The sequence below is a fragment of the Lotus japonicus genome, chromosome 5, assembly GCF_012489685.1.
Source record: "Lotus japonicus ecotype B-129 chromosome 5, LjGifu_v1.2".
Classification (NCBI taxonomy): Eukaryota; Viridiplantae; Streptophyta; class Magnoliopsida; order Fabales; family Fabaceae; genus Lotus; species Lotus japonicus.
This window is the reverse complement of record NC_080045.1, coordinates 24,895,311-24,923,018: the sequence shown is the minus strand read 5'-3', so window position 1 is coordinate 24,923,018 and position 27,708 is coordinate 24,895,311. Positions and strand designations below refer to the sequence as shown.

The 27,708-nt window shown below is 34.5% G+C and overlaps 4 protein-coding genes across 5 annotated transcripts; 3 read left to right on the top strand and 1 right to left on the bottom strand.

Annotated features, from left to right (window-relative positions):
- The first annotated feature begins 1,824 nt into the window (after nucleotides 1–1,824).
- On the top strand, nucleotides 1,825–6,410 carry LOC130721309 (inactive protein RESTRICTED TEV MOVEMENT 2-like). The gene is made up of 2 exons (XM_057572073.1): nucleotides 1,825–2,046; nucleotides 5,073–6,410. Exons 1-2 carry the CDS (start codon nucleotides 1,917–1,919, stop codon nucleotides 6,197–6,199), a joined length of 1,257 nt encoding a protein of 418 aa, XP_057428056.1. The 5' UTR covers nucleotides 1,825–1,916; the 3' UTR covers nucleotides 6,200–6,410.
- Nucleotides 6,411–8,930: 2,520 nt separating this feature from the next.
- Nucleotides 8,931–13,023, top strand: LOC130720310 (acid phosphatase 1-like). The gene is made up of 3 exons (XM_057570939.1): nucleotides 8,931–9,649; nucleotides 10,413–10,622; nucleotides 12,633–13,023. The coding sequence occupies exons 1-3, from the start codon at nucleotides 9,252–9,254 to the stop codon at nucleotides 12,808–12,810; spliced, it is 786 nt and encodes a 261-aa protein (XP_057426922.1). The 5' UTR covers nucleotides 8,931–9,251; the 3' UTR covers nucleotides 12,811–13,023.
- Nucleotides 13,024–19,592: 6,569 nt separating this feature from the next.
- Nucleotides 19,593–22,283, top strand: LOC130720078 (putative kinase-like protein TMKL1). Its single transcript, XM_057570681.1, has 2 exons — nucleotides 19,593–20,591; nucleotides 21,430–22,283. Exons 1-2 carry the CDS (start codon nucleotides 20,123–20,125, stop codon nucleotides 22,020–22,022), a joined length of 1,062 nt encoding a protein of 353 aa, XP_057426664.1. The 5' UTR covers nucleotides 19,593–20,122; the 3' UTR covers nucleotides 22,023–22,283.
- A 3,916-nt stretch (nucleotides 22,284–26,199) lies between these two features.
- Nucleotides 26,200–27,061, bottom strand: LOC130718855 (uncharacterized). 2 transcript variants are annotated; one of them, XM_057569484.1, is made up of 2 exons: nucleotides 26,665–27,061; nucleotides 26,200–26,293 (listed from the first exon to the last, which is right to left on the bottom strand). In XM_057569484.1, the coding sequence occupies exons 1-2, from the start codon at nucleotides 27,028–27,030 to the stop codon at nucleotides 26,228–26,230; spliced, it is 432 nt and encodes a 143-aa protein (XP_057425467.1). In that variant the 5' UTR covers nucleotides 27,031–27,061; the 3' UTR covers nucleotides 26,200–26,227. The 2 variants fall into 2 exon arrangements, with proteins under 2 accessions (XP_057425467.1, XP_057425466.1); XM_057569483.1 differs by having other exon boundaries at nucleotides 26,228–26,339.
- Nucleotides 27,062–27,708: the final 647 nt, after the last annotated feature.

Below are 27,708 nucleotides of genomic sequence, written 5' to 3'. Positions count from 1 at the left end.
TTGGATTTTTGAAAAACAAATTGGATGGGGACGTCCACAACGACGTTTATGACGACAAATCCTACTAGCACTAAGCCAAGTCGATAGATTTCAGCCCAAAGGTTGCGACTTTGCCGAAAAATGGGTATTTAAGGTAGAAATTGATCCCGGCGGCATTTCGTCGACATTTGACAAAATCTAATCCGCAGAACACGCTCAGGAGCATGCAGGGAAGAAGTTTAGACACTGAAATCAGCGTATTTGAACAGTTTTTCAAAAACCTCAAAATTTTGAACTCAGAAAGTCGTAGGAGAAGTGGACAGAAACGACGATTCGAAGGAGAGTATAGTTTACCTACCTCGAGGTCTTCGATTAGTGACGATCGGTGAAGCAAACGGGCAAGAAACGACGAAGATCCGGATCTCTCTCTCTCTCTTGATGCTCGCGGGTTTGGGGAGGGGAAATGGGTATTTTTTTGTAAAAAATCTAATTTTCAAGCTATTTATAGGTTTTGGAAAAAGCGGAAAAATGATTTTTTCGCGGTTCCGATTTTTCCTGCGCGTTCCTCTGCGAATTCTAAGATTAGTTCTGGCGACAGAATTCCAGAACTCAAAACAGGATTCTTGGAATTAAACCAAAAGATCCAAAATCGGCATATGTCGGTGTAAGTCGGTTTATCCCGAAAAACTACTTTTTGCAGTGATCGTCGGATGAGAAAACTTCCTTCTGAGGAAAGATTGGGATTAACGAAAGAAATAGGAGAACGCGGGTGGAATCTTCATTTGCAGCTCCGAATAGAAAAAGTCTTCATCGTCTGTCGATCTTAGGTTTCTCGAACTATCAGGGATTCCGTTTCGGCAAACTTCCGAGAATTGGAATTTGACGTTCGTACTTTCCAGGATTTCGCATCGAAATAATTGTTTAAGGACGGAAAAGAGAAGTTCTAGCATTTCTCTGAGGATTTTTGGAATTAGTTTCCATCGTGTCCTAAAGCGTAAATTAACTATTCACTAATACCTTTGACCTAGGATTAAGCGTATGTTAGTCGTGCGATAACTCTTATCGGTGTTTCGATAAATTCTTGGACTTTTCCTGAACTTTTTTCCCTTCACAAATTTATCTTAATCAAATAAACTCTTTTATTTTATTCACTTATCCAAAGCTTTAAAACTTGGGTCTTCCAGTAACAATAAAAAAACTTTCACAAATTGTAGATGTGAATGGTATCTTTCACAAAATAGTGTACATCAATCACAACCAGTTATTCAAACTGCATTTCACAGCAAGCCAAATTTGTGGAGCTGTAAGATGTGCTTTGTTTTCTTCCTAGCTAATTTATGTGTAGCAGCCTAGCAGGATGCCTATTATTATAATAGGCACATTTGTTTTCATGCTAGCTAATTTATGTGTAGTAGGGCCGGCCTATATATTATAAAAGGCACCATCATCATGTACGTCATATATGATGACCTTCGGTTATCAAATCAGCTGTTCAAAGTTTAATAGTTTAGTAGTGCAAGAGTCAAAAATATCTTGAGTGGTTGAAGAATTAAAAAGTTCTCACCTTATAAAAATACATTATAGTCTTTATTTAAGAGAGAATAATATTTCATGACAAATAATACCACATGGCTGGCATATATTATAGCGATTGTGTGGGTAAAACAAAGAACATTTACTTTCTTAGACAAAGTTATACCTTATATATAATCTAGGTCAGCAGGAAAACCAAAACCAAAGCATACAAGAAGGAATAGTCTCATTGACAAGAAAACCCTTTAGGCTTTAACCCTTGTGTCTAAGATCTTATATATATAAGCATCCATATATATTATTACAACGAAACCTAGCTATAAACTCAAATCATTTAATCTCAATTTGGTGAGGTACAAAAATAATACACATATAGCACATATCTGGAAACATATTTTAAAGCTATGGCATTGAGGCCAAGAACCCCAACTTTCCGGCCACAACTTTCAGTTCGTCGTGTGTATGAGACTTTTCAACCACGGTCAGAGATAAAAGAAACTCCAAAAACTTACCTTCTGCACGTTTATCTTCCTGGTACGCATGAGGATCTCTCTAGCACATAATACTAAAAAGAGAAATAATCAATAGTGCACTACGAATTTCACGATCCCTTACAGTGCTCTTGCTTCTTTTGATATTACTTCATCCGTTCTTTATTATAAGTCACTTTTTATGATTTTTTTTATTATAGGTCACTTTCCAAAATCTAGGTAGCATTAAATAAATTTTCCAAAGCTATCCTCAGTGGCGGAACTTCAACAAAATTACTGGGGGAGCTCAAATAAATTTAAATATATAAAATTCGAAATATTTTGTTAACAGCAAAAAAGTATTTCATAGTGAATCAAAAGTCATTTAGTCTAAGTACATAAGTATTTTAATTTATATTTTAATATCATATACTAAAATCCAAATCACATAAAGTGTTGCTAACCATAATGAAATAACTAAATTTTCTTACATAAAGTAGCATAATCAAAGTCCAAGTTCAGCATAATCAATGTCAATTGTATTCAGAAAGTACTAAAATATTAGTATTTTATTTTTTTTATAAACTTGTTGGGAAAGTCTCCTACTTTTTCTCCTTTTTCTGGTACTATGAGTCTATGACGTTTTTTTTTAAAGAATTTGGTACTTGAGTCGGTGACACTGACATAAGTTTTATTAGTTTTAAATTTTTTTTTTGTGTGTATTAAATTACTCTCACAATTTTAACCCGTGTATGGTGAAAGTTAAATATATTTTAAAAAATGAGGCTCCTAAGGATCAAAGACTCAACATATAATTTAACAACAACTTTTTACCACTGCAACTTACACTTGTTAGATATTATATATATGATTTTATAGACTATAATATATATCCTATATACTAAAAAAAAAATTTGGCCAAATATGTGGGGGAGCTACAGCTCCCCTATGTCAACCTTAAGGTCCGCCCGCCACTGACTATCCTCATATTTAATATGAAAGAGATTGAGAGATTTTGGAATATTAACTTGAAAAGAGAAATTAACAGGAAATTAAATAAGGGTAATCTAGGAAAGTAAATAGTTTTATTTTATAAATTTATTACTAGTAACTAATTTTCTTAATCTAATAGAATTTGTATTTTCCGAAACACCAAAAAAAAATCTAAGAGATTTGGTTAAAAAATGACTTATATATAAGTGGTAAGAGCTAGGGGCATAAGGGTTGAGTGAGATGAAGGATGAAGGGTTCATGGTTCGAATCTTAAGGATGACTAATTTACTAACATTACTAACAACAAACATTTACCTATAAAAAAACAGAGTTCTCATCGTTACATAATTATTCAACATGATTGTTTTAAAATACATCATACTAGAAATAATACTCGTGCGTTGCACGGGTTTATTTACACTACTTTTTTTAATATTGTATAAAAATTATTATAGTGTAATTAAATTACTAAATATAAAAATTATTTTTTATTGTAAATATAATAAAAAACCATGTTGAGACATCAAAATAATAGTTTTGGTGTATTAAATTGCTCGTACAAAATATCTATTTCCGTAAATAATTAATATCACTCAAATTTAGTAATTGATATTTAATAATTAGCATTGAATTAATTTTAGAAACTTTGGTTGTAACATATTCTATTGTTTTGGGTTCTATTGCAGAGAGACCGATTTATCATATATCCAGTTGTAAACATTGATATTCAGTTAGAGAGAATATTATCCCCAGATGTTATTCTGTTTTTTAATCATAACTTATCCTTAAAAAATAATTTAATAATTTATTTATTTAATCATTTGAAAAATTCTTTAAGTGAATTTGAAATATTTTAAATCAAGTAATAAGGTTTTAGTATAAGTTATAATAACATTCTTTTATACTTTTTTTTAATCAAAAATGAAATAATTTTAACTTTAAAAATTATAACTATAATGAGTCATAATTTTAATATTTTAAAATATTATTTAGTAAACTTAAATTTATTCAACTTTTGTTATTATTATTTTTCTCTATTATGCTTCCTCAAGTTTTTTTTTTTTTGAGTAAATTCCTCAAGTTATTTTTACTTCTATATAATAGATAAAAATCATATTTAAAGAATCTTTTTCAAATAATACATACATTCGGTATAGTAATAATAAATACCATATAGAGACATTTTTTAATTTTCAAATATTTTTTAACATTATTTATTAATAAAGAAATAGTAATAATTTTTATTTGTTATTTTTTTTAAAATTTCTCAACTTATGATTAATAACGAAAATTAAAATAATTTTAATTTTAATTTATAATTATTATTAACAATTATTAAAGAATACAAGAAAATTATTATTAAAAATATATTATTGTCATTAATGTAAAGGTGGTCAATTTCAAGTATTACTATTTTAAAAAAATTCACCTCAAGTTGAAATAAATTATTAAAATTTAAATAATTTAAATATTTAATTTTCAATAAGAGAACTTGAAAAGTTTTAAATTTTAATATTTAATTTTAAAAATGGGAAATTGAAATGCTTAACAATTAATAATTAATATAATGAATAATAAAGTGGATGTAGTTTTTATTTTAGTTTTCAATTTTTTAATTTAGTGTATTTAATACAAAAGAAATTTATTATTTATTTATGTATTTAATTTTATTGTTCAAATTTGCTTTGCATAAGTATATAGAAGATTTTAGTAGGTAGTTGAATAGATTATTAACTTAAGAAATTTTATTATTAAAGGTATTAATATAAAAATAAATGCTTTATTATTTAATGCATTTAATGTAAAGGAGTGCAAAAACTCAAGTCTCCTTTACATATGTATATAGATAGTTTCAATTTTTCTCTTTAGAGCATGTTCACTTTATATGTGCTTTCCCTCATATTTTTTTTTCCCTAATTGTTGCTAGAACAAGTTATAATTTATTGTTAACAACTATTGAATAGACCAAATTGATAACATTTTAACTTATCCTACAACCACATTTAAATCTTAAACAAAATTGAGCTAAATAAATTAATTTATATTCTATGTGGCATTTCTTTCAAATCAATATTACATCTTCTTTTGCTTATACAGGTTTTACAAAGGATCATATAAAGATTACATTTACAGGCTCTTCACAAATGGTGAGGATTACAGGTGAACGACAATTTGGAGGCAATAGATGGATCCGGTTTGACCAGACATACCCTATTCCTGAAAATGGTGATGCAGAGACACTTGAAGGCAAGTTTGTACTTGGAACCCTCATCCTCACAATACAAAAGAAGTTAAATTCACAAGTTGAGCCTAAACAAGAAGTGGAAACAACCCAAGAAAAAGGCCCAGTAGGCCCTCCAGCTGTAGCTGAATCAAAGCCTAAAGAAGAAGCCCAAGAGATCAGTCCACCACAATCTAGAACTACCAAAGTTGAGCCTAAACCAGAAGCTGGAAAGGTCCAAGAAAAAAGTTCGGCAGGCCCACCAGAGAAAATTGTAGGTGAAGCAAAGCTTGAAAAAGAAGCCCAAGAGACCATTCCACCACAATCTACCACAACCACTAAGGTTGAAGAACCAAGCCCAGTAAAAGTCCCTGCTAACTTTAAAGACCAGAAGAATAATCAAGATGATACATCACCTCAAATCCCTTCAGAACCAATGAGGGATCATAGCGCTCAAAAGGGTCAAGAGGAAATTGATACAAAACCAACACCCACAAAGGAAACAACAATCCAAACAGATGAAAAGCATCCAAAAGGCCCATTAGAGGAAGTTGAGCCCAAGCCCACTTTATTAACAACATTCGCTAGAGACCTAGTTGAAGCAAAAAGTGTAGACAAAGTCAAAGAACAATTAGAGGAAAAGAAAGAGGGAATGAGTGCTAAAAATATGGAGAAGGGTGATATAAAAGAAAATGAAATCCAAACAAGAAAATTTTCATCTAAGAAGAAAGATGAAACTTCTGCTTCAAAATTTTCAGAAAAGGAAAAGGAATCAAGCAGCAGAACTTCTCCTAAACAACAAGGGAAGAATTATGGAGAGGATATAATCTATACTATAGGGAATGGAATCAGAAATTTAGCTAGTTCTTCTTCTGATGTTGTAACAAGAATAACAGAAAGGAAGTTGAATGATGAAGACAAACATTTAGTTGCAAATATAGGTGTTGCAGTTCTAGTGATTGCTGCATGGGGAGCTTATGCAACGTATAAATGTGCCTCTTAAGGGATTAATTTGGTCACAGTGGTGAAAGAGCACACATGGCGATCCATGATTTACAATTTCACTTTAATTGAAAGCAAACTCATGGTTGTAAATAATCACACTATCATCCCTGACCTGCCTAATCATTGTAACAACACAAGATCTAATAAGTGTATCTTAAAATAGTTGTATTGTTTTTAGTTTGGTTAATCGCACATTTGTCCTTTATCTATCGCGATTGTGCCTTTGAGGATTATCTTCTTTAAAACGAGCCAATTTAGTCATTAAATTTTTGGCGTGTTGCAATCAGGTCTATCTATTAGTGTTATGTCAAATTGTTAACAAAAACAGATGATGTGTCATATCCATTTAATATTTTTGCTAGAAGTGAGGTTGAAGAAGATCTCAAGAAATTGGAATGATTATGTGACAAAAATATTAATATAAATTATTGATGTGTGTGACTTACCATCAATTTCATTTACAATTTGAGCAAGCAAATAACTCGCTGGAATTTTTTATATGTACAACCTGGTTTTGTGTTGTAAGATTTGTGACATGAAGGTTTGGTGCATTTTATGAAGACTCTCTTTAAAATATCCTATGCCGCACCATGGGGATTGGAAGTTTGTTTGGAGAAACTTCAAAGAATCCCATAAAAGTCTTCTAGCTTGGAAGTTAGGATTTTTATAGACAAAAGAATAATCCCAACAACCTCATATTTTTTCCTCTAGGTTGACTTTTTTTAGTTAGTTACATATGTGGGGAGGGTGTTCTCATTTTGTAAAAGGAGGGAGGGAGGAAATTGGTGAAAGAGACCCATAGTTTAGTTTGCATTGCCTTATTTGTTATTGGTAAGCTGAATGCTAGAGGCTAGATCCCTTAATGTTTGGGCTAGGATAATCTAGTATCACAATTGGGCCATTTAATATTTTTTGAATAAATGGGGCATCCCCAAACAAAAAGCAAACATTAGGAATTTTTTTTTGATACATCGGAAAAATACCAACAACAAAGAAAACAAACTAAGGAACAAACAACGATCGAGTCTTTCAGGAGAAGGTATTCTACATCCGGATCCGGCGACGCAATGCTCCAAAGCCCAGAAACATGCGCTACTGCCCCTCTTCTTGCAAGGAAGTCCGCTACCGAAGTGCTATCATGATAAACACAGTTAATCTTCACATTCCAGTCCTTCACCAACAGATGACGAATGGAAAGTAACACACGGAATTCAGAATGCCTCTAAGACGTAGCTGCATCTGATAACATTGATACAAGAGCAGCACAGTCAACATCACAAATCACCCTCCTGAACCCTCTATCCCAGACCAATTGGAGAACATCACGCAGCGCCACGGCTTCTGCTTGGAACGCATTGTTCCCAGAATTCCCTGAATAACAACCAACCACCCAACGACCAAGATGATCTTTGATAATCCCACCACCCCCAATCCGCTGGTTCATTTCACAAAAACTACCATCAGAATTGCATTTAACCAGACTAATTGAATTTGACCCCCTCTCTCTCTAATTAAAATTACCTTTGGAGGTCTTTGAATTTGACCCCCTCTCTCTCTAATTAAAATTACCTTTGGAGGTCTTTCGCCATTTGGACTTTAGAATGAGGATAAAGGGCAGCTTGAGTTTCTCTCGGTCAAAGGATCTCATGAATTAGGCAACTTGTGACTTTTAGTCATTCAGTTCTCTCTATGTACTTGTGAGATATGACTCACCAATTCTAGATCTTTTTTTTCGGTCGAAACCAATTCTAGATCTTATAGTGTACTTGGCAAACATCTGGCTGGGGCCTCGTTTTTTTATTTACTTAGCCATGTTTTAATGGTTGTTGAAGCTTCTTTTCTTGGGCCTAGCCCGATAATGAATGAATTTTCATTGACAAAAAAAGGCTAATTGAGCCAGTCAGGTAAACTTTAAAAAATGAAGCCTAAAATTATGATATCAAATATTAGTTTTTTAACTTCAACAAAAAGAAAAGTATTTTTTTAAGATCAGAGCATGCCTACTTATAGATCCTCTACTAACATGGCGGTCACATCATCTGTTTTTTTTTTTACGTAAAAATTAAACAAAAAGGCTACAGGCTAAGACATCCGAGGATAACAAATGAACAACTATGTTCGGAGGAACATCAAAGCACGTAAAATCACACCGCTGAGCAACTCCATAACCCACAAAGTAATATGCCGACCCATTAGCCTCATGGGGAATATGACAAAATGAAATATCCCAACTGTGATCAAGCAAACGATGAACATGCATAAGCATGCTAGCAAACTCATGTAATCCAAACCTCCCCTGTGTAAGCAAATTCACAACTTCCTTACAATCTGACTCACACTAGACACTATGAATGTTCCTCATCCAAACGAAGTGAAGACCTGTACAAAAAACAGTGAGCTCTGCGGCCAAAGGATCACCATCAAGCACACAAGCCCAAAAACTAAATTGCCAAGCTCCACTCGAGTGGTGACATCCTCATTTAGTTTAATTATAACAAAACAACAGTCTTATTTAAAAATTAATATTAATAAGGTTGCATTAACTATTCAATCACGCGTCTAGCAAAACAAACAAGTCATTGACCATGAAGCTCTTTGTCCAATTAAAACAAATTATAAAGGGAAAGTTGCATCACCCAAACAAACCTCATTGGTTCCCAAGCTTCACAGCGGGTCCCACTCCCAGCCACGTCATCATCATCTAAAAAACCCTCCCTTCTCCTCCCCAATCCACCTAGCCATCACCGACCCACGTTTTTCTAGTTTTCTTCCTCCCCAATACAAATTACCACCCACCCAAACGGAATATTCCAAACTCCGTCACTCCCACGACGCAAACACCCAAACACAACACACAAGCTCTCTCGTCTCGTTGCCTCGCCGTCACGTCACGCCACACTTTATTTCATCGCAGAGAGTTACTGTTCCCACACAAAAAAGCAAAGCATTTCCAATATTTTCTTTCCTTCAATTTTCCTCCCATTTCAATTTCCTCTCCATTCACATTCCCTCTGAAATTTTCCACCCAATTTCTCTCATCAGAACTCACCATGATTCTCTTCAAACTCTTCCTTCTCTTCTCTCTGTTCTCCCTTTCCTTCTCTCTGGACCATAATCTCAATTCCCACCACCGCGTCTTCCCGCGGCCGCTGATTCTGGATTACCCGGAGCTCGAGGAGGAGGTGAGGCTGAGGTGCGGCGGCTGGAGGCTGGCGGCGGAGGCGAACAACCTGACGCCGTGGAAGACGGTGCCGGAGGAATGCGCCGAGCACGTGAAGGAGTACATGACGGGGAAGGGTTACGTTTACGACCTGGAAATGGTTTCCAAGGAGGCTGGGGAGTATGCGAAGAGTGTTGAGCTTGGTGATGATGGAAAAGACGCGTGGATTTTCGACATTGATGAGACGCTTCTCTCTAATCTTCCCTATTATGCTGCACATGGATACGGGTAATTCATTTTCTAACTTGCTTATTATGCGTGAAATTAGGGATCACAATTTGTTTATTTTCACTTTCTGATTATTGTTTGCTTGCATTATCTTGATTTGAAATACCGAATGTGTTTAATCCATAAATCCTTAATCGAATTAGATAAAATATGGAGAAACATTTGTTGGGAGAGACCTACCCAATCGAATGATTAGTCTCATGGCTGTCGGCTGTGGGATACCTTGAGAAACAAAAAAAAAATTAGATAAAACCTAATTTGTGCTTAATCTTCTATAGTTTTGTTTGGATAATGCTGTTGCTTAAATTTGTGTATGGATTAAGATGCAATGTGGGCATGTTTACTGGTGTTAGCTTAATTTTTACACCAACATAGCTTTTTGATTTTTAGTGCTTGATTAAAAATTAGAAAAGATTAATTTTTGATAATTTTTTTTTAATTTTGGAAGGAAAGTGCTTATACACATAAATAGAAATTCCTTGCTTTTCAAGGAGTGATTATTTATCATATAAATTTTATACTTTTATCTTTCTTGTATATTTTTCTTTCTTTTCCACCTTCTTCTCCTGCTTTGATTTTATTTTGTTTCGAAACTAAAAAATGCTAATCTGGGCACCCCTTTAAGCCTAAAGTTTTGTATTGATCTTTTGCATTCTGGCTGGTACCCTCATGAAAGAATGCTTCTAGTTTTCTTCTGCATTTATCATGATAAATTCAGTTATTTCTCTTTCCTCCTAGCATGAAGTTTTTTGTGTACTTTCAGGTTGGAGGTTTTTGACCATGGGAAGTTTGATGGTTGGGTGGAGAAGGGTGTAGCCCCGGCCATAGAACCCAGTTTAAAACTCTATGAAGATGTTTTGAATCGGGGGTTCAAGGTTATTCTATTGACTGGACGGGCTGAAAGGCACAGGAGTATTACTGTTGATAATTTGATCAATGCTGGGATTCGGGATTGGCACCAGCTCATACTGAGGTAATTCAATTCCTACTGAAATTGTTGATGTGAGGATAGCGAATGAAGTTTGTGTTAAATGTTGGGAGATTTGAATATATGTGTATGTGTGTATGTGAATGCTTCTGTGATGCTGATAAATTTTGTTATTTTGTGTATAAACCACCAAATCATTTACATATATAGTGCAAACTCAAGCCATATAAGGTTCTATATCAACTGTTTTTGTCCTAGTATGCCTAGTGCTATTTTAATGAACAACATGCTGTAGATATAAGAACAGCAATGTTGGATGACCCAGAACATTGAAGAAAGATAAACACTGCTTGGTTCATTTCAGGAGGAGTCATAAAAAAAACCCATTGACTCCAGCCTTCACTTTTCTTTTGACTGCAGAATTTGCTTGACCAAAATCATTTTGCACTTATGTTTCAGAATATTAGAAAACATATGCTATAGTTGACATTTTTTTTTCTGGTTGAGATAGCCTTCAGTTCAAGTTAAGTTTGTTAAATTGTAGGAAAGGTGAATAAACATAGTATAGGCAAAATAAACCAGGATGGATAATCAATAGGACTAGGCACAATTGAAGGGAGTTTAGTAATGTCAGACTATCAATGATGAATAAAGATTTCAACTTAAGATATTTTAGTGCAGGCCATAGCTTTAGATACGGTGTAAACTAGATGTGTATGTCTATTGTACTTTCAATTGATGATTGCATAAAGATTTCAAGTAGCCTGATTAAAGGTTAATTGAACTTAGGTGTACAAAATGATTAATGCATATGAGCAGTTCATGACTTTAGTATATCTGCAACCTTTAGAAGGGATTTCTAGAAGATATACTTCATGACATGTACACAAGTTACACAACGGTGCAAAGGCTTTGGTTGTTGTGATATGTTGGGATAGTTTGAGTTTCTTTGGCTTTTTGCCATTTGTTTGTTTAACTTTTTGAAATGCTATTTTATTAGTGTTGAGCCGAGTTGTAACATAGCCTAGACATCATTTTATAATTATGAAGCACGACACTTATCCAGCTCTCTACAGTCTATACTCTACAGTGTTAACTATAGGCATCTTTCTGAATCTTGGCATCTTGGATAGATAGGTGCACTACTTTTGTCACATTTAGCATATGCTTTTAGTAGATAGGCTTAGATACGCAGCTTCAAACCCTCATCTTTAACATGTACAAGTAGCTCTATCCTTGGGTAAATACTTCTAAATCTGTCCCTTTTGTTAGAATTAGCTTCTGCTACTCAATAACAATGTGAAGCTGTTTATTTTGAAGTGGTTAGCTAGGCTTCCCTCATATAACCAAAACTAAAAAGCCACAAACCCAGGCAGAAAAGGAAAAATTTCATAGGACCTGAGTTTTTATGTTATGAAGGACCGGATTTGATGATGTTGAATGACCAAGAACACCAAAGAATTTGAATAATATGCATTTAATATATGTGCTTTGCTGTGTCTGCCAATTCTGTATGGTTTGCCTTCATATAGATTTTTTCGAAGGAGGTCTTCACTGTTGCTGTTATTAACTTATTGCAAAATAAAGAAAAATGGGAAAAAAAGAGAGAATACACTTCATGCCTTATATTCTACTGTAACTCCACAAATTACATTCATTTATTTCAGGATTCCATAACCTTCTCTGTTGTTCGACGTAGGCATAGTCTTTATGGATTTGATAATGTTCTGAACTTTTGTTAATATGGACTGCAACACTCAATTCAGATGGTTAATTTTGCATTAGTATTGGATGCCTGAAATTTAGCCCGAAATGTTATAATTTTGAACCTCATGATAGAGTAGGCTTGAAGATCAGATTTTAATTACATCTGTCTTGTTACCTAATCATAGGATTGGATTAACTCGCTCTTTTTAACAATCAACAAATGAAGATTAGATGCTTGGATTACCATGTGATCATTTACAATTCAAGGATCATCATGCTTGTATTTTGCACAAGAAACCATGTCTGTTTTCTGTTGAATTAACTAAGTCTGTTGTTTACACTGTTCAGATCCTCAGATGATCATGGGAAACTAGCTGTAATTTACAAATCAGAGAAGAGGAGTGAGATGGAGAAAGATGGATACAGGATCCATGGAAATTCTGGAGACCAATGGAGTGATTTGTTAGGTTCTTCAGTATCTGTTCGGTCCTTCAAGCTTCCAAATCCCATGTACTACATTTCTTAGTAAATAAATTGTTCATTTATTTGCAAAATTTGCAAATAATCGCTGTCTGATTGTGTATAGTGGAAGACACTGATTCATGAACGGCACATGCCACTGAGAAGTCCAATATATAATATAGTTATATACTGACTCAATAAACTGGTGGATAATTTTTTGGGTCAAAATTAAACTGTTGAATTGGATCCACGATTTGGATTTGGGATTTGGCAAGAACCCAGTTCAACTACAAGGCCAACAACACAAACTGAAAAATAAAATAAAATATCCTTTTCTAGTAGGACATAATTACAATAACATTAATATATTTTATAGTAAAAATTATACGTATAATCTACATTGCAATATGATATATATATACTCGTATGTATTGTTTGTAATCTTGCAACCTTCCAAATGGGCCTAATGGATCCATATAGCTTAGCTGTGTCATGTGTCTGAAGTGGACTACCGTATCAGTGTTGGCTCAAGAATGATGACTAGTTCAGATTCAAAGTCCAAAGGCTTAAAGGCATTCATTCAGTCTTCTATATCTGTAACCTTTACTTTCTGATCTTTTCCATCTTTTATCTTTACATAAAGAGCATTTGTCACCACAGCGATGTCTACCGCTTCCTTATGTAATGCACGCAGTTCTTCTTTTCCATCAGTATACTTCCATTATGGAAGAGGACCACGCTCTGGTGCCATAGACCATAGTCTACACTTCTCATTGTAACACTACTGAGTTCTTCTCCTTTAAGAATTGAGTTTGAGTCATGTTATGTATACATCAAAATTGGTCCCTAAATAAAATTGTCGACTATGAGTAGGGAAAAAGTTGCTTCATTGGGTTTGCTTTCAGCTGAGTCATTTTCAACTATTGAAGTCGAACCAGTTTTTGCACCCTTGGATTCAGATCTGCTCCTAATCTTTATTATGGCTAGGTTTCTGTGCTTTCTTTCCTTTTGCTCAATTTATTTTACGAGCTTTTATATATTCTCGCTTTTCTGTTAGAAAAGATGAAAGACCTCGAATTTAACAAGATCCCAAATATGTCATACAAATGTGTAAAAGCATTTTAAAAACAGTTCAATATAAGTTTAAAGAAAAAGTATAAATTCTAATTTTAAAAATAAACTTAAGGAAAAATAACAGTACATCCTCATAATTAATACGTTAGGATTTAGGAAAATCCTTAGTCTACTACTATTAGTGTTAATCACAATATGTTAGAACTTAGAAATAACTAATATTTTTTTTAGATTACAAGTCATAATTTTATGGGGTCGCACTTACTTCCCATGAGGTTTATCATCAGTTAACTGCCATCCGTTAAGATTTATTATGATAACATGTACTCAATACAATCTATTATGCTAAATGATATATAAAAGAGAGAATATCAATGCATTGTGTAAAACTAATGGGAAATCAGTGCAATAATGACAAACCTTAGAAAGATGTGAGTTCTTATTTCCCTATTTTTATTCCAATATCCGCATACTAATTCATATTTAGTAGGTGTGCATAGGCCTCATTGCTATTTGAGTTTAGGTAACTATAATAACATTGATTCATGTTTTTTATAGACAAATATTAGTTGTTAGTAATGCTAGTAAATTATGTACCAAAAAAAGTAATGCTAGTAAATTAGTTCTTTCACTAGGGTTTGGACCTTAACTCTTGTTAAGTTCAAATGCTAATCATATCGTCTATCATGTTTTGAATAATAACAATTTTCAAGAGTATAAGTAATGTGATTAAATATAACATGTGAATTTTATTTCAGAAAATCACACTTATGCCCTCTTTCCCTGTCGTCTCTTATTCAAAGGATTAGACTACATATGAAGACGCTCAAGCAAAGAAGAGAAAAGACAAAAGCATCAAAGGAAGACGAGACAAGCTAAAGAAGTCAAACATACATCATCGTCTACACTGGAAGATCAAAGGAAGAGTCAAAACATCAAGACAGATTATATAAGCAAAGGAACGTAATATCTACTAAATAGTCTGACCAGAATAAGAAGAATTATCAAAGCTTCAACGCACATCATGGTTAAGCTAAGGATGATCATAGCTACAAGGCAACCTCACTAGTAAGAAAATATCAAATCCGCTAGGCTACTCAAGCTGAAGAATACTAGAAGAGTCGAATTGTCAAGATTGTCTTCATGAGAAGAAAAACTCAAGCATCAAGGTCATCTGTACAACTAGAATCAAGCTTCAGAACCAATCAAGCAAGACCAAGCGAAGCTATCGGATCGTCTGAGGAGACTGTACTTAATGTCTACTACATCGTCTATCTCAAGGCTGATCAAAGGAGGCAATGTTAAGAGAAAAGAGCTTCATATTCAAATGGAAATATCTCTGACATTCTTGAGGAGAAAGTCAAGTGCTAAGAAATCATGTGATACTCCACAAAGCACGTTGACCAAGGAAACAAATACAACCATGTCAACATCAAAAGTTTCCTTTTTCTCTCTCCACCAAGAAATGAAGAAATTGAGCCAAGCTTATTGTCTACGCCTATAAACATCAATCTGATTTAGGCAACACAAGACAATCCATTTATGAAGAAGAAGATTTGGTCAAATTCCACCAGGTACATTTTGAATGACCAATTGAAGAAAGCAATGAAGTTGTGCTGAACTGATAGATCTTCCAAAGAGCAAAACGGCTAGAGCAAAGAAGCATCGTCTAAAGCCTACATGAACGATGAGAGCAGAACTTCTAAAAGGAACAACATTCATCATGAAAAGAAGTTAGCAGCTTAGAAGAAAGAAATTAAGAACAAGCTTCATAGTCAAATCATCTGAAAGAAAGCAGAATGACTGAAGCAAGAATCATCGTCTGAAGAACTGAAGTGCGATGAATAAAGATCGTCTGAAGAAAGGTGAAGATGAAAGAAGCAGAAGATCATCTGAAGAATCAAGCTCTCACTCAAGCAAGCTACAAAGTCAAATCAAGTACACTTCCCGTTGAAGAAAAAGCCAAGAAAGCTTTGTGGAGAAGTTTCTAAGATGAAATCTTAAGACCTAACACAATGATATGTAGGAACTGTGGTGTCACAATAAAATTGTCATATTTTTACACCAATGGATAGAAGCTCAGACCTATGCTACCTACTAGCTGACATAATACATATTTACGGTAAAAGGTCTCCATCAAACAGTATCACGCTCTGACGCAAGTACATTTTGTACCGTTTGATCCAACGGCTAGAATCTTCATGAAGACCAAGCTCCAACGACTCTAATCCATCTCACAGAAGAGTCATAAGTATAAAGGGAAGAAGTGAAGACTTGAAGAAGTAGCGCTTATGCTCACAAAGATTGAGCTTCCATGCTCAAATCAATTAAGCGTGAAAAGAAGGCTTACTACCCATCACTCTGAGATGATCATTAATATCGTATGCTTCTACATGAAGAGTAGTTCTGTTTAGAGTCAAATCCTCTTTATCTCTAACATGTAATTGAACATAAAGTATATGCAAAAGAGTCAAATCTGATAAACGATTTTTTTATAGTTCCTAGGCTTAATTGATCTACAATCACTCTTAGAAGAAGAGATCTATGTAGAAGAAAGCAATCTTGAGAAATATTGTTTTGTGAGAAGTCTTGTAGAAACTTGTTGTAAAGGAGGAATCCTGATAAAGCTTAGTAAGGAGGAGTCCTACGAATACTCATTTTGTCTTGAGAGACAGGGTCCAAAGAATACTCAACAATGCATGGAGAGGCAATGGCCAAAGAATACTCAACTGCCTGAAGAAACAAAAACAAAGAATAATCCATCTGTTTCTTTTTAAGTGTCGTTTTAGAAGAATTTTGTTGTTCCTATTTAACTGTCATTTTGATGTTTTAAGGTTATAATTTGTCAATTATACCCTTACTTTTTCTGTAACTCCACTTCACATTTTTCATAAAATTCTCCTTTCTCAATAACTCTCATTTCCATTATTTCAATTTAAAGTATTGTCCAGTCAGTGGAAATTAAATTCCAGTATCAGTACCCAAAATAGCTTTCAAATTTTTATAGAAAATGGTGTTAACGTTAAATTCTGTCAAATTTTGTGAACTTATAATATGAAGTCATATTATATATACCAATGGTTTTTTTTTTTTTGTGGGTAGCTTAAGTTTTGATTAAAAGAATTGGAGGGAAGTTAGTTTATCGTTGGAAATGGTGGGAAGTTAGAAATTTTTATTGCTACTAGAATTTGTTTATCGTAAATGGAGGGAAGAATGATAAATGGTTTACTGGTTAAAGGTGCTAAATGGTTTAATGGTTAAAGCATTTAACTTGCTACTAGAATTGGAGGTAAATGGTTTAATGATATGAGAGAAAGTGAAAAAAAAAAACTAACAATCCACTATCTTGGTTGGAGAGCTTTATGACTTTATGACTAAGATGTGAGAGGGTAGAATGGGGAAAACTCTAACTATCCACTATCTTGGTTGGAGAGTTTTATGCTAAAACGACACTTAAAAAGGAACAAAGGGAGTACTTGTTTTGCCTTGAGATGCAGGGTTCAAAGAATACTCAAGTTGCTTGAAGAGGCAGGGTCCAAATAATACTTGAGCTTAGTGAAATCTTGGCGTTGCCAAGGACTGGATGTAGCATATCATTCTGGGGGTGAACCATGATAAAATTGTTGGTGTGCATCGTCTACTTCCCTGCTATACATTTCCACTGCACCAAACGATTTCAACAAAGATGATATATTTTTCAATCATTTGGAAAACCAAGTTTTTAGATGACATAATTGAAATCCCCTTTCTTGTGCTACTCTGATCAATTTCAGCTCCTTCACCCTTCATTCCTTCAATCCTTATGTCTCATAACTCTTAACACTTGACCTAACTCTCGGGGACAGTTGTATTAATTCATGTAGGCTACAATATTGACATTAATCCTTATATAGACCCATGATGACATCCAGCAGGACACTAGGGTTAAATTGTCTTCTCTAGGTCATGTTGGTATTCACTTCAATTATCAGCTCCACAACTAGTCTCATCAAGGATTGTGAAAGGGAGTGTAGTCTATAGAGGAAAGACTAATCTTTTGACTATTGAATAATTTCAAGATCATGCTTGACAATTTCTTGGAAGTTAGAACCATATATACAACAAATGTAGATTTAGTTCTCGAGACTGCAATACAAGAAAATTCAATAAGTCTTTTGTAAATGCTCTTTTAATTAAGTAACTTTTCTTGCCTTGGACTAGTTAGTGTGAGAATGGTGACGACTCCTTCATAGCAATGCGGTGGCTAGGCGGCGTGTTCCATTAATGCGGTGATGAAAGCGAAAAGCGATACAAGTGTGGATAACTTCCGGCCGGCGAGGGGAAGCATGGAAATATGGTGGTGACTCACACTTGATGGGGAGAATGTTAAGAATTCAAGTGTGAGTTAGAGTCTTACATTAGTTAAGAATGAGTGAGGTGAAGACAATATAAGATATGTAACCATAAACCTAATGACTTAAGATTTTAGGTAAAGATCTAATGTTGAAATTTCTTGGTGGTCTTTCGGTGTTGGCTCATTAAGTTTTTAATTTTTTTTAATATATTTATTCTCCTTTTAAAATTTTAAAAAGTATCATCAATAACTTAAGTTAAATTAATTCTCTCCTTTATTAATTAATTAATATATAAATAATTTTAAAATTTAAAATTTTAATTTTATGTATGAGAGATTGAGAAGTTTTTCAACTAATAATATTAAATCATCAATAACTTATTAATATTCTCATTAATGTAAAGCTAAAGTCAATTTTCCTGTAGCTCGTATTCAATCACACATGTCTTATGAATAGATATAAATATCAATATAACGTAATTGATAGATAGTTAGACTGAACTCCTTAACACTTTGTTTGGTAGAGAAGAGAGAGATAGAGAAGAGAGAGTAGAGAAGAGAGAAGTTGAGTAGAGAGAAATAGGTGAGAAATAGAATAGATTTAAGAGGTTGTTTGGTATGATAGAGATAGAGGAGAGATGAGAAATAATGAGGTGGAAGAGAGAGAAAAGATTAATTTTAGATTAAAATAATATTTTTTTGAAAAAAAGTAACAAAGTGGGGGTTAAAAACCGCCACTAAGTTGGCTAAAAGTAGAAAAAAAAATAAAAAAATGCAGCCAACGGTTACTGTTCAATTTCTCTCCAAATTGGAGAGACTCCAAAAAGGGGTGGGCCCCACCTCTACAACCCCCTCCTCCCTCCCTCCTCTCTCTCACCAAACAAGGTTACTTCCCACATCTCTCTCCTATCTCTCTCTCTTGCATCTCTCGCTCTTCTATCTCTCTCCTAACAAACAAAGCATAAGTATTTGGTCAATGGTTCTAGCAGTATATATGGAGAATAGTTGGTTGGAGAGGTCTACTCACTTAATGTCAACTCCGAGTTTCAGGAAATTAATCTCATAACCGTTAGTTATAGAGATATGTCAGTGGAAAAAAAAAAACTCAAAATAAATACATTTAATAATTATACACCAAGAGGTGGTTGGTTCAAGTGATACATACTTGATTTTCCTTTAGCAAGGTCTTAGGTTCAAGTCTTATGAATGGAAAAAACCTCCGCTAGAATAGTTAACTCCGCCATGATGAAAATGTTCTCTTATCCATCACGATTACCTTCGAAGGAAAACACCTTCTTAAAAAAAAAATTATTACATTGTTATCCCCTTTTTTTTTTTGACAAAAAATCCCTTTGCTATATTCTCTTCTAATTTCTATAGCAGACGAATCATGAACGACAAACATACATCTATCCCGCATTTCGCTCCATCATTCAATCTAGTTACCCCAACATCATCTAACTTCAATTTTGCATCTCACAAAATTCCAAATCTCTCCCTCACATACACGTCATTCTTGGTGTGGCAGATGAGTACTTTCACACACATAAGCAGTAACACCAGAGTCAATTTCAGATAGAACCTCACATGCCTTAGATCTGTGTCACATTGCATCCACATTCCAGCGTGTAAATGCTTTAACTCTTCCATAGTCCCACAAAGAAACTCTTCACTGCTAAGATCTCTGCTCCTCCAATTATTGTAAACTTTTTGCCACCTCAAGTAAATTCCATTCCAGACCACAAAGTTCTCTTCAACATGCTTCTCCTTGTCCTATACCCACATGGGGATATATCATTTTCCATGGAATATCAACCCAGATTTCCATCAAAGATGAACTCTTTTCAATCCATCTCATGAAACCCAGATCCTAATTTCCATTTATTTGTACCCCATTATCTCATTTACCTCTTATTTGCTAGTCTGATACAAAAAGATCAGTTTTTTCAGAGAAAGAAAATCACCCTCCATGCTGATATTAGTTATCACACTAGCTTCAGCTGCTTTGTTAGTACTTGTTGGACTCTATGCCTTCTTTTACCGCAAGAGGGTATCAGAAAATGAGAACAAGGACATTGAAAGCTCAGAGCACAAGCAGGAAGAGATAGCTCAGAAGGAGGACTTGGTGATCTTTCAAGGAGGAGAGGACTTGACAATTTGTGACATTTTGGATGCTCCTGGGGAAGTGATTGGAAAATCCAATTATGGGACTCTGTATAAGGCTCTGTTGCAGAGGAGCAACAGAGTGAGGCTGCTGAGGTTTCTGAGACCAGTGTGCACCACAAGAGCTGAAGAGCTGGATGAGATGGTTCAGTTTCTTGGAAGGATTAGGCATCCTAATTTGGTTCCACTTCTGGGATTTTACACTGGGCCAAGGGGAGAGAAGCTTCTTGTTCATCCCTTCTATAGGCATGGGAATTTGACTCAATTCATAAGAGGTAATGAATTAATGATTGTCCTTTTTGAATTCTGTTTTTGGTTCAGGAAATTTCTGGTCTTCTTGTTGCTTTGTGAAAAAATAAGTTTGTTTGGTGTTTTGTCCTTGTCTTGTTAAGATGATGCTTTAGAAGGCATGGCAAAGCATGATCTCTAGTAAATTTGAAAATCATTCACTTAGTGCATATTTGGAAATCCTTCTACAATTGATTCTGAAGACAAAATCAATTCTAGGAGAAGCTTTTGTGAGTAGCTTTTAGGTGCCAGAATTGATTCTGAGGAAATAAAAGCTGATCCAAACATGCTATCAATCTGTAAGGTATGAAGAATGTTGAATTTTGATGATTTGGGAATTAAGGAAGAAACATTAGTACATTACTAAAGAAGCATCAGAATTTGTGTTGACTGTTAATATGCCACTACACTAACAATTACATCATATTTACATAGTAGAGAAAGTGCTTGTTGGTTTGTTTATATGCTATTATTGTTGCATTACTTGAAAAGAAGTAGGGTAAAAATGGTCAAATTTTCTTTATGTGCAAATATTAGTTTTAGTTTCTCAATGCATTGAATTGAACTTTAACAAAATTGGCTTTTCCTTTTAGTGGCAGAAAGCTGAATACATTCAACATTTCTTTCTTCTTTTTAGAGTCTGTTTGGATATAAATTAAAGAACACTTATTGAAGCTTATCTACTAAAAAAAGCACTGGATAAGCTCCAATAAGTGTTGTTTAGTCTGCATCCAAACGGGTTCTTAGTCCTACCAAAGATGGTGGCTTTTACTTTGAATGGTTGTCCTATGTCTTATTTATTGATCAATGATGTTCACTTAACAGATGGAAATGGAGAGTGTTACAAATGGTCTAACATACATAGAATATCCATTGGCATAGCTAAAGGATTAGAGCATCTTCACACAGCACAAGAGAAGCCAATTATCCATGGAAACCTCAAGTCGAAAAACATTCTTTTGGACCGCTCGTACCAACCGCACATCTCAGATTCCGGCATCCATCTTCTGCTGAACCCCACTGCTGGCCAAGAATTGCTTGAAAGTTCAGCTGCTCAGGGTTACAAGGCACCTGAGCTCATCAAAATGAAGGATGTCAGTGAAGAGAGTGATATATATAGCCTCGGCGTAATTTTGCTGGAATTGCTTTCCGGAAAGGAGCCTATCAATGAGCACCCAACTCCTGATGAGGATTTCTACTTACCAAATTTCATGAGGAATGCTGTTCTTGGACATAGAATTGCTGATTTGTACCATCCAGCCATTCTTGTCAGCAACACTAGAGGTGATGAAATTCCAGTTACAGAAGAATGCATTCTCAAATTTTTCCAACTTGCTATGGCCTGTTGCTCCCCTTCTCCTTCAATTAGACCTAACATAAAGCAAGTCCTAAGGAAGCTTGAAGAAATTATACAATAGGAGCCATGTGGGATTTTAAAAGATTTATTTGGATAGTGGAAGGCCTTAGCTACTTTTGCTGCAAAGTTACTGCATCCTTCAATTCTTCAAATTTATAGGTAACAATGATGTGGTTGTAGACAATAACATTTATATATGAGAAAAATTAGGCTAAAGTATACTGCTCACATCATGTTGAATTCGCAATCAAACAAAAACTTCAGGACAGTTGATGTTGATGTTAAGGGTATAAGTCAAATGAGGAATTATAGCTTGAATCAATGGGTGCCTATTTCTAGATGTTAAATGTGGATACTAAATTGCTTACTTTGTTGATAACATTTTTGAATTGTTAGGTAAAAGAAGTGAATGTGTGACATGGAGAGCGTGACAAATTAATTTCTCTGTTATCACACTTCCGGATCATATTATTTATGCCATAGTTTTTATGAGAGAATATGAAGATTCATTTACTCTCCAGAATGGCTAGTCTGAGTTTTGCTGTTGTGGTAAGACACATAATTTGTGACGAATAATGTTATTTATGCAGTGTCCCCAATCAAATTCCATGTTATTGGTCTAGAATTGAAACTTCTAAAGTGCAAAGGAATCTGAATAATTATGTAGGCCAGGAAATGGGATTATTTGATCTTTGAACCATCGCTTCTATGCACTATAAGTGTCTGGGAAGTTTTTGTTTTTGTTTTGGTCTTGTTTAGGTCTCAGCAATTCCATTTCAATATATTCCTTTGTTTACTTGAGATAATTTTGCAGTCATTTTTGTCTTCAATCACTCGCAGATAATTATGTTCGAGTCGAGAACATTCACATTGTTTAGGTGAGCTTAGCACTCCAAATAGATATTTTTTTTATACACAAGACTTAAACCAGATACCTTACTTAACGTGAGTCAATCATATATGACTTGAAACAATCATCTCTTTGTCAGCTCTTTTATTTACTTGACCAATAGTTTTCCTGTGTCAGTATTATAATCTTCATTTGATAAAATAGTAGTTTTCAGTCATGGACCTTGTAGTTTAAGTAACCTAATCATTCCCTCTCAATTCTAACGATTCTGACATTGCACGTTTACCAAACAGGTAAATTAGAGTATCAACTATCAAGTACCATTTGCCATTTCTTATTTCCCATTTGCTAGCATACAAGATGGTAGTTGGAAGGTAGGTGTGGGAGGGTCTGCGAATTCATTGCTGGTACATCACTATCTACATATATAAGCACCAAGTGACCAACTAAAGTTGGTTTAGATTGTTAATCTCTTTAAGACCACAATAATTATTAAATTGCAACTTTAGTCAAATAATGGAACATGTGCTTTCTTAAACGTGATTGTCACCTTGGCGAAGGACCAATTAATCATCCGTAATTTCTCCATACACATCGGGGACATGTGGGGGGCATAAGGACCAGGTAGGTCAACATATGCTACATATGGTTCCCACTTTATCCCTTCATTAATAGCTGTGCCATATTCATCTACACTAGCATGGCTGGCAACATATGTTTCCATATTTACGCTTATTTTGATCTAGACTTAGATCCGTGCGTTGCACGATAAGAGAAATAATTTTTATTTGGCTATTAGTTTTTGCATATTAGCTTTTGTTGTTTACACACGATAAAAAAATATGAAAAAAGGCTCCATTTATTTTTATTTTACAATTTTTATTTTAATTTGAAAGGAATTGGAGCTTGTAAATTTCTTTTTATGAAGAAAAGCATGTAAAAAGGCTCATTTAATATGATTTTTTCTTTGATGGAGTAGAAAGTCACATATAAAATAAAATACTACAAATGTGTCAATAATATTTTTGAAAAAGGTGCCAAAAAAATTAAGGAAATTTAATAGCAAGTAATGTGATTGTAGATAACATTTTTTTCGTGTATGTTATGTGATTCATTACTGGCATTGGATCTTCTTCCTTTTCTTCACATATATCTTATTTGATTTTTTGTTTTTTGTTTTTTTGCAATTGAACATGTGATGTGAGAATTAATTTTGTAATAGAATTTCTCATTTTCAGTAGAGCAATTTTGTGATTATTATTGACTTATTTAATTGTTGATCACATGTGTCTATTTAATTTATTTTCATGCCTTCCTAGCCCAGCAGCACTCTCATTGAGCCCAAAGCCCAATGTTGGTCAGAACCTACCAACATGAAATAACCAAAAAAAAAATTTGGACAAAGGAATTTAATTTATTGATAAAGAGGGGTTAAAGCCCAATACAAAGAAAGGGCGAGGCTGATTTAGTGACGTGTCATTCTCACGTTAATTCTTAGTTACAGGTGCTCGGAGCTGCTTGCTGATTTTCCCTATGACTTCAACTCAGATATTTGGTATCAAAGATCTCTTTTATGTTTAATCATTTATTATATTTCTTTTCAAGTTGGTTATGATGCATGAAGGCTAATTAATTGATGCTCCTTCTCTTTTGAGTTAATTTGCTAGCCGAGATAAGATGAGAACGCTTAAATGATGAAATTCATCCTTTCTTCACTAGATTTCAGTTTCATTGACATGTTGAACTTAGCTGTCATTGTTTATGCTTATTTTCTTCTATGTTTTTCTTTTCATTTGTGTATCAGGTTTTTCTTCATTGTTATGAGATAATTATGCTTCATTCTATGAGCCTGTCTCATCAATTGCGGTTGCTTTGCATTAAGGAAGTTGAGTCTGGTCAAGTATTGTGATAATTTTTAAATGCTATCATCATCATTGTCCTTGGGTTGGATATTTGGTCTGCAAACTTTATTTTTCTGCTGAAAGAAAGTTTTGGGAGAATGGGGAATTGATCTCATCTCAAAGTCCAAAGAAAAGTTATGGTATTTGTAGTGAGTAGTTTCTTTTAGTTTTGAATATAAAATGTTTTGTATCATATTTTATATTTAATCCAGGCTTTTTGATTAAAAGACAAATTTTCAGTGAACTGTGTTTTTGTGTCAGAATAACTTTCACTACCAGAAAACAGTCATTTAGCGACGGACCAAATCGGTCGCTAAATGGGCTAAATCGGTCGCTATAACCGTTAGCGACCGATTTTGCGACTGATTTTTGCTGGTTGGTATTTCACTCGTCGCTAAATGTTGCGACCGATTTAGCGACCGATATAGCGACGGACTTGTAGCAACCGATGTAGCGACGGAATTTAGCGACTGAATTAGCGACAGAATTTAGCGACTGCATTAGCGACGGAATTTAGCGACTGCATTAGTGACGGAATTTAGCGACTGCATTAGCGACGGAATTAGCGAGGGTTTCAACTATAATATAGCGACAGAATTAGCGACAGATTTAAAAAGTTAGCGATGAGTTCAGTGACGGTAATAAATATAAATTAACAAAAATAATCAGTTTTGTGACATATTTTTTTAGTGTTAAAAATATGAATATAACCATAATCATCATTGAATCATCACAAAACACACAATCTTAACATATCCACCTAAATTCATCACTGAATCATCACAAAAAGTATACCATGAACTACTTAAACTAGTCTAGTAGATTACTATTACATTAAACATTGTCTATTACATTAAATATAGAAACAAAGCTTGACAAAGTTTTCATGGAAAAGCACCAAGATCCTCCTCATTCTCTGACTCATCAGCTTCTAACTCCTCTTGATTTGGGGTTGGCATTGGTGGTTGTTGCATCCTTTCTTCCATCATTTATTTTACCATTCTTTGAGTCTCCTCCATAATAGTGTTTGCGGGAGAAATTTAAAAACCATGTAAAAGAGTTTGCAACTCACTCATACTCTCATCCACCAAAAAACCTGTAAACACAAGCATAGTTTAGAGGAAAGAGAACTTATCCCATCATTGAAGACTATATGCATGGTTCCCTATTTTTCCTTTTAACCAAACTCACTAAGTTAGTGCTTATTAAAATATTTACTTTATGTATTAGAACCAATGAGAATCTGAGATATTACAAACTTACAAAAAAGCAAGAAAATGAAATAACATGAATGTTCAATCCAAGTCCCCAACTAACTGCAAGTTTTATTTGATAAGCAAAGATGATATAACACATTATCACCTTCCCAAAAACCAGATTAGTTTTTTTTTATAAGCCCCAAAAACCATCTTTTTTCAGGGTCAATGCTTTCTTTAATGAACATATTCAATCTAGAAGCAAACACATCAACCTAACCATAACACCAATTGTGTAACTGCTAGAAAGCCAACACCCTTACCTTATATGAAAGACAATCCCATGGTCATTATGCCTCTGCTTCCAAAGGGAAGTGTCCCCGTACTGCATTAACCCAATAGGAATCAAACCCAATACTGTCAGTTTGAAGCTAAAAAACCAAAAACAAAACAAAAAATAGATTAGTTAATCTAGCAACAAACTGTCTATTCGAAGTTAAATCTAAAAGAAATTATGGTAAAATCCAATAAAACTTATGGCCTTACAAACTTTCGAACACCCATAAAAACGTGACCAAACCATCCTGTAACAACACCAGCAATGGAACAAAACCAGAATTCCTCCTCCACATACCATTCATAAAAAGAGAAAATTGCAGTTTTCAGAAAAAATCAGAGGCTTCCATAGCAATTAAAAGAAAAAACATAGCACAGAAGATGGAAAATTGCAGGAAAAATATCGGTTACAAACCAAACCTTGATAATGGCAGCGGAAGGTGCGGCGCGCCGTGGGATGCAGTCGCGCTGGAGCGGACGGGCTCGGTGAAGAAGAAGCAGAACCCACACGAGCTTGAGTGATGGAAGCGATGGTGAAGACGAAGCAGCAGAAGGAAGGTGTGGTTTGATTGATTGAAGCACGGTGAGGTGAAAACGAAGCAGAGCAGAAGGAAGGTGTGGTTTGATGATGGAAGCACGGTGGTGAGGAACCCTAACGATGGAGGTATGAGCGATGAAGAGGAACCCTAACGATGGAGGTGCGCGCCGTCGAGAAGAGAGTGAGCGAGAGAGAGTAGAGAAGCAGAGGGTAAGATTTGGTAGATTGACACTTAGTTTTGATAACATTAGGGTTACGTTTTATTAATTAATATATATATTAAACGCAAACAAAACTAAGGAAGTTAAATAGCTCAACTGGCAAGTCAGTAACTATGATTGCTGTGGATCCTGGGTTCGTATCCAAGGTATAACATTTTTTCAAAAGGATACTTTGTGAATTATATTTATTATACTTTTTAGCGACGGAAAATCCGGTCGCTAATTCGACCGTCGCTAAATCAGTCGCTACTAGCGACCGATATATCGGTGGTTAAATTAGCCGTCGCTAAATCAGTCGCTAGCGACGGCTAAATAATCAGTTGCTAATACCGTCGCTACTTTATTTATTATTTTTTTTATACTTTTTAGCGACGGTAAAGTCGGTCGCTAATACAACTATCGCTAAATCGGTCGCTAGTAGCGACGGATAGTTCGGTGGCTAACACAATCTGTCGCTAGTTCAGTCGCAACATCGCTTTATTATTTTTATTCTACAAATTTAGCAACAGAAATGTCGGTCGCTAAATATTTCGTCGCTAATTCAGTCGCTAATAAGTCAAACTTGAATTTTGACCAAAATATCATGGATTCCGTCGCAAACTCGGTCGCTATTTGTGACTGAAATATTTCGGTCGCTAAATCCGTCGCTAAACAACGATTTTCTGGTAGTGTTTGCTCTTTTCTTACAAGTTTATTAGTTGGTAA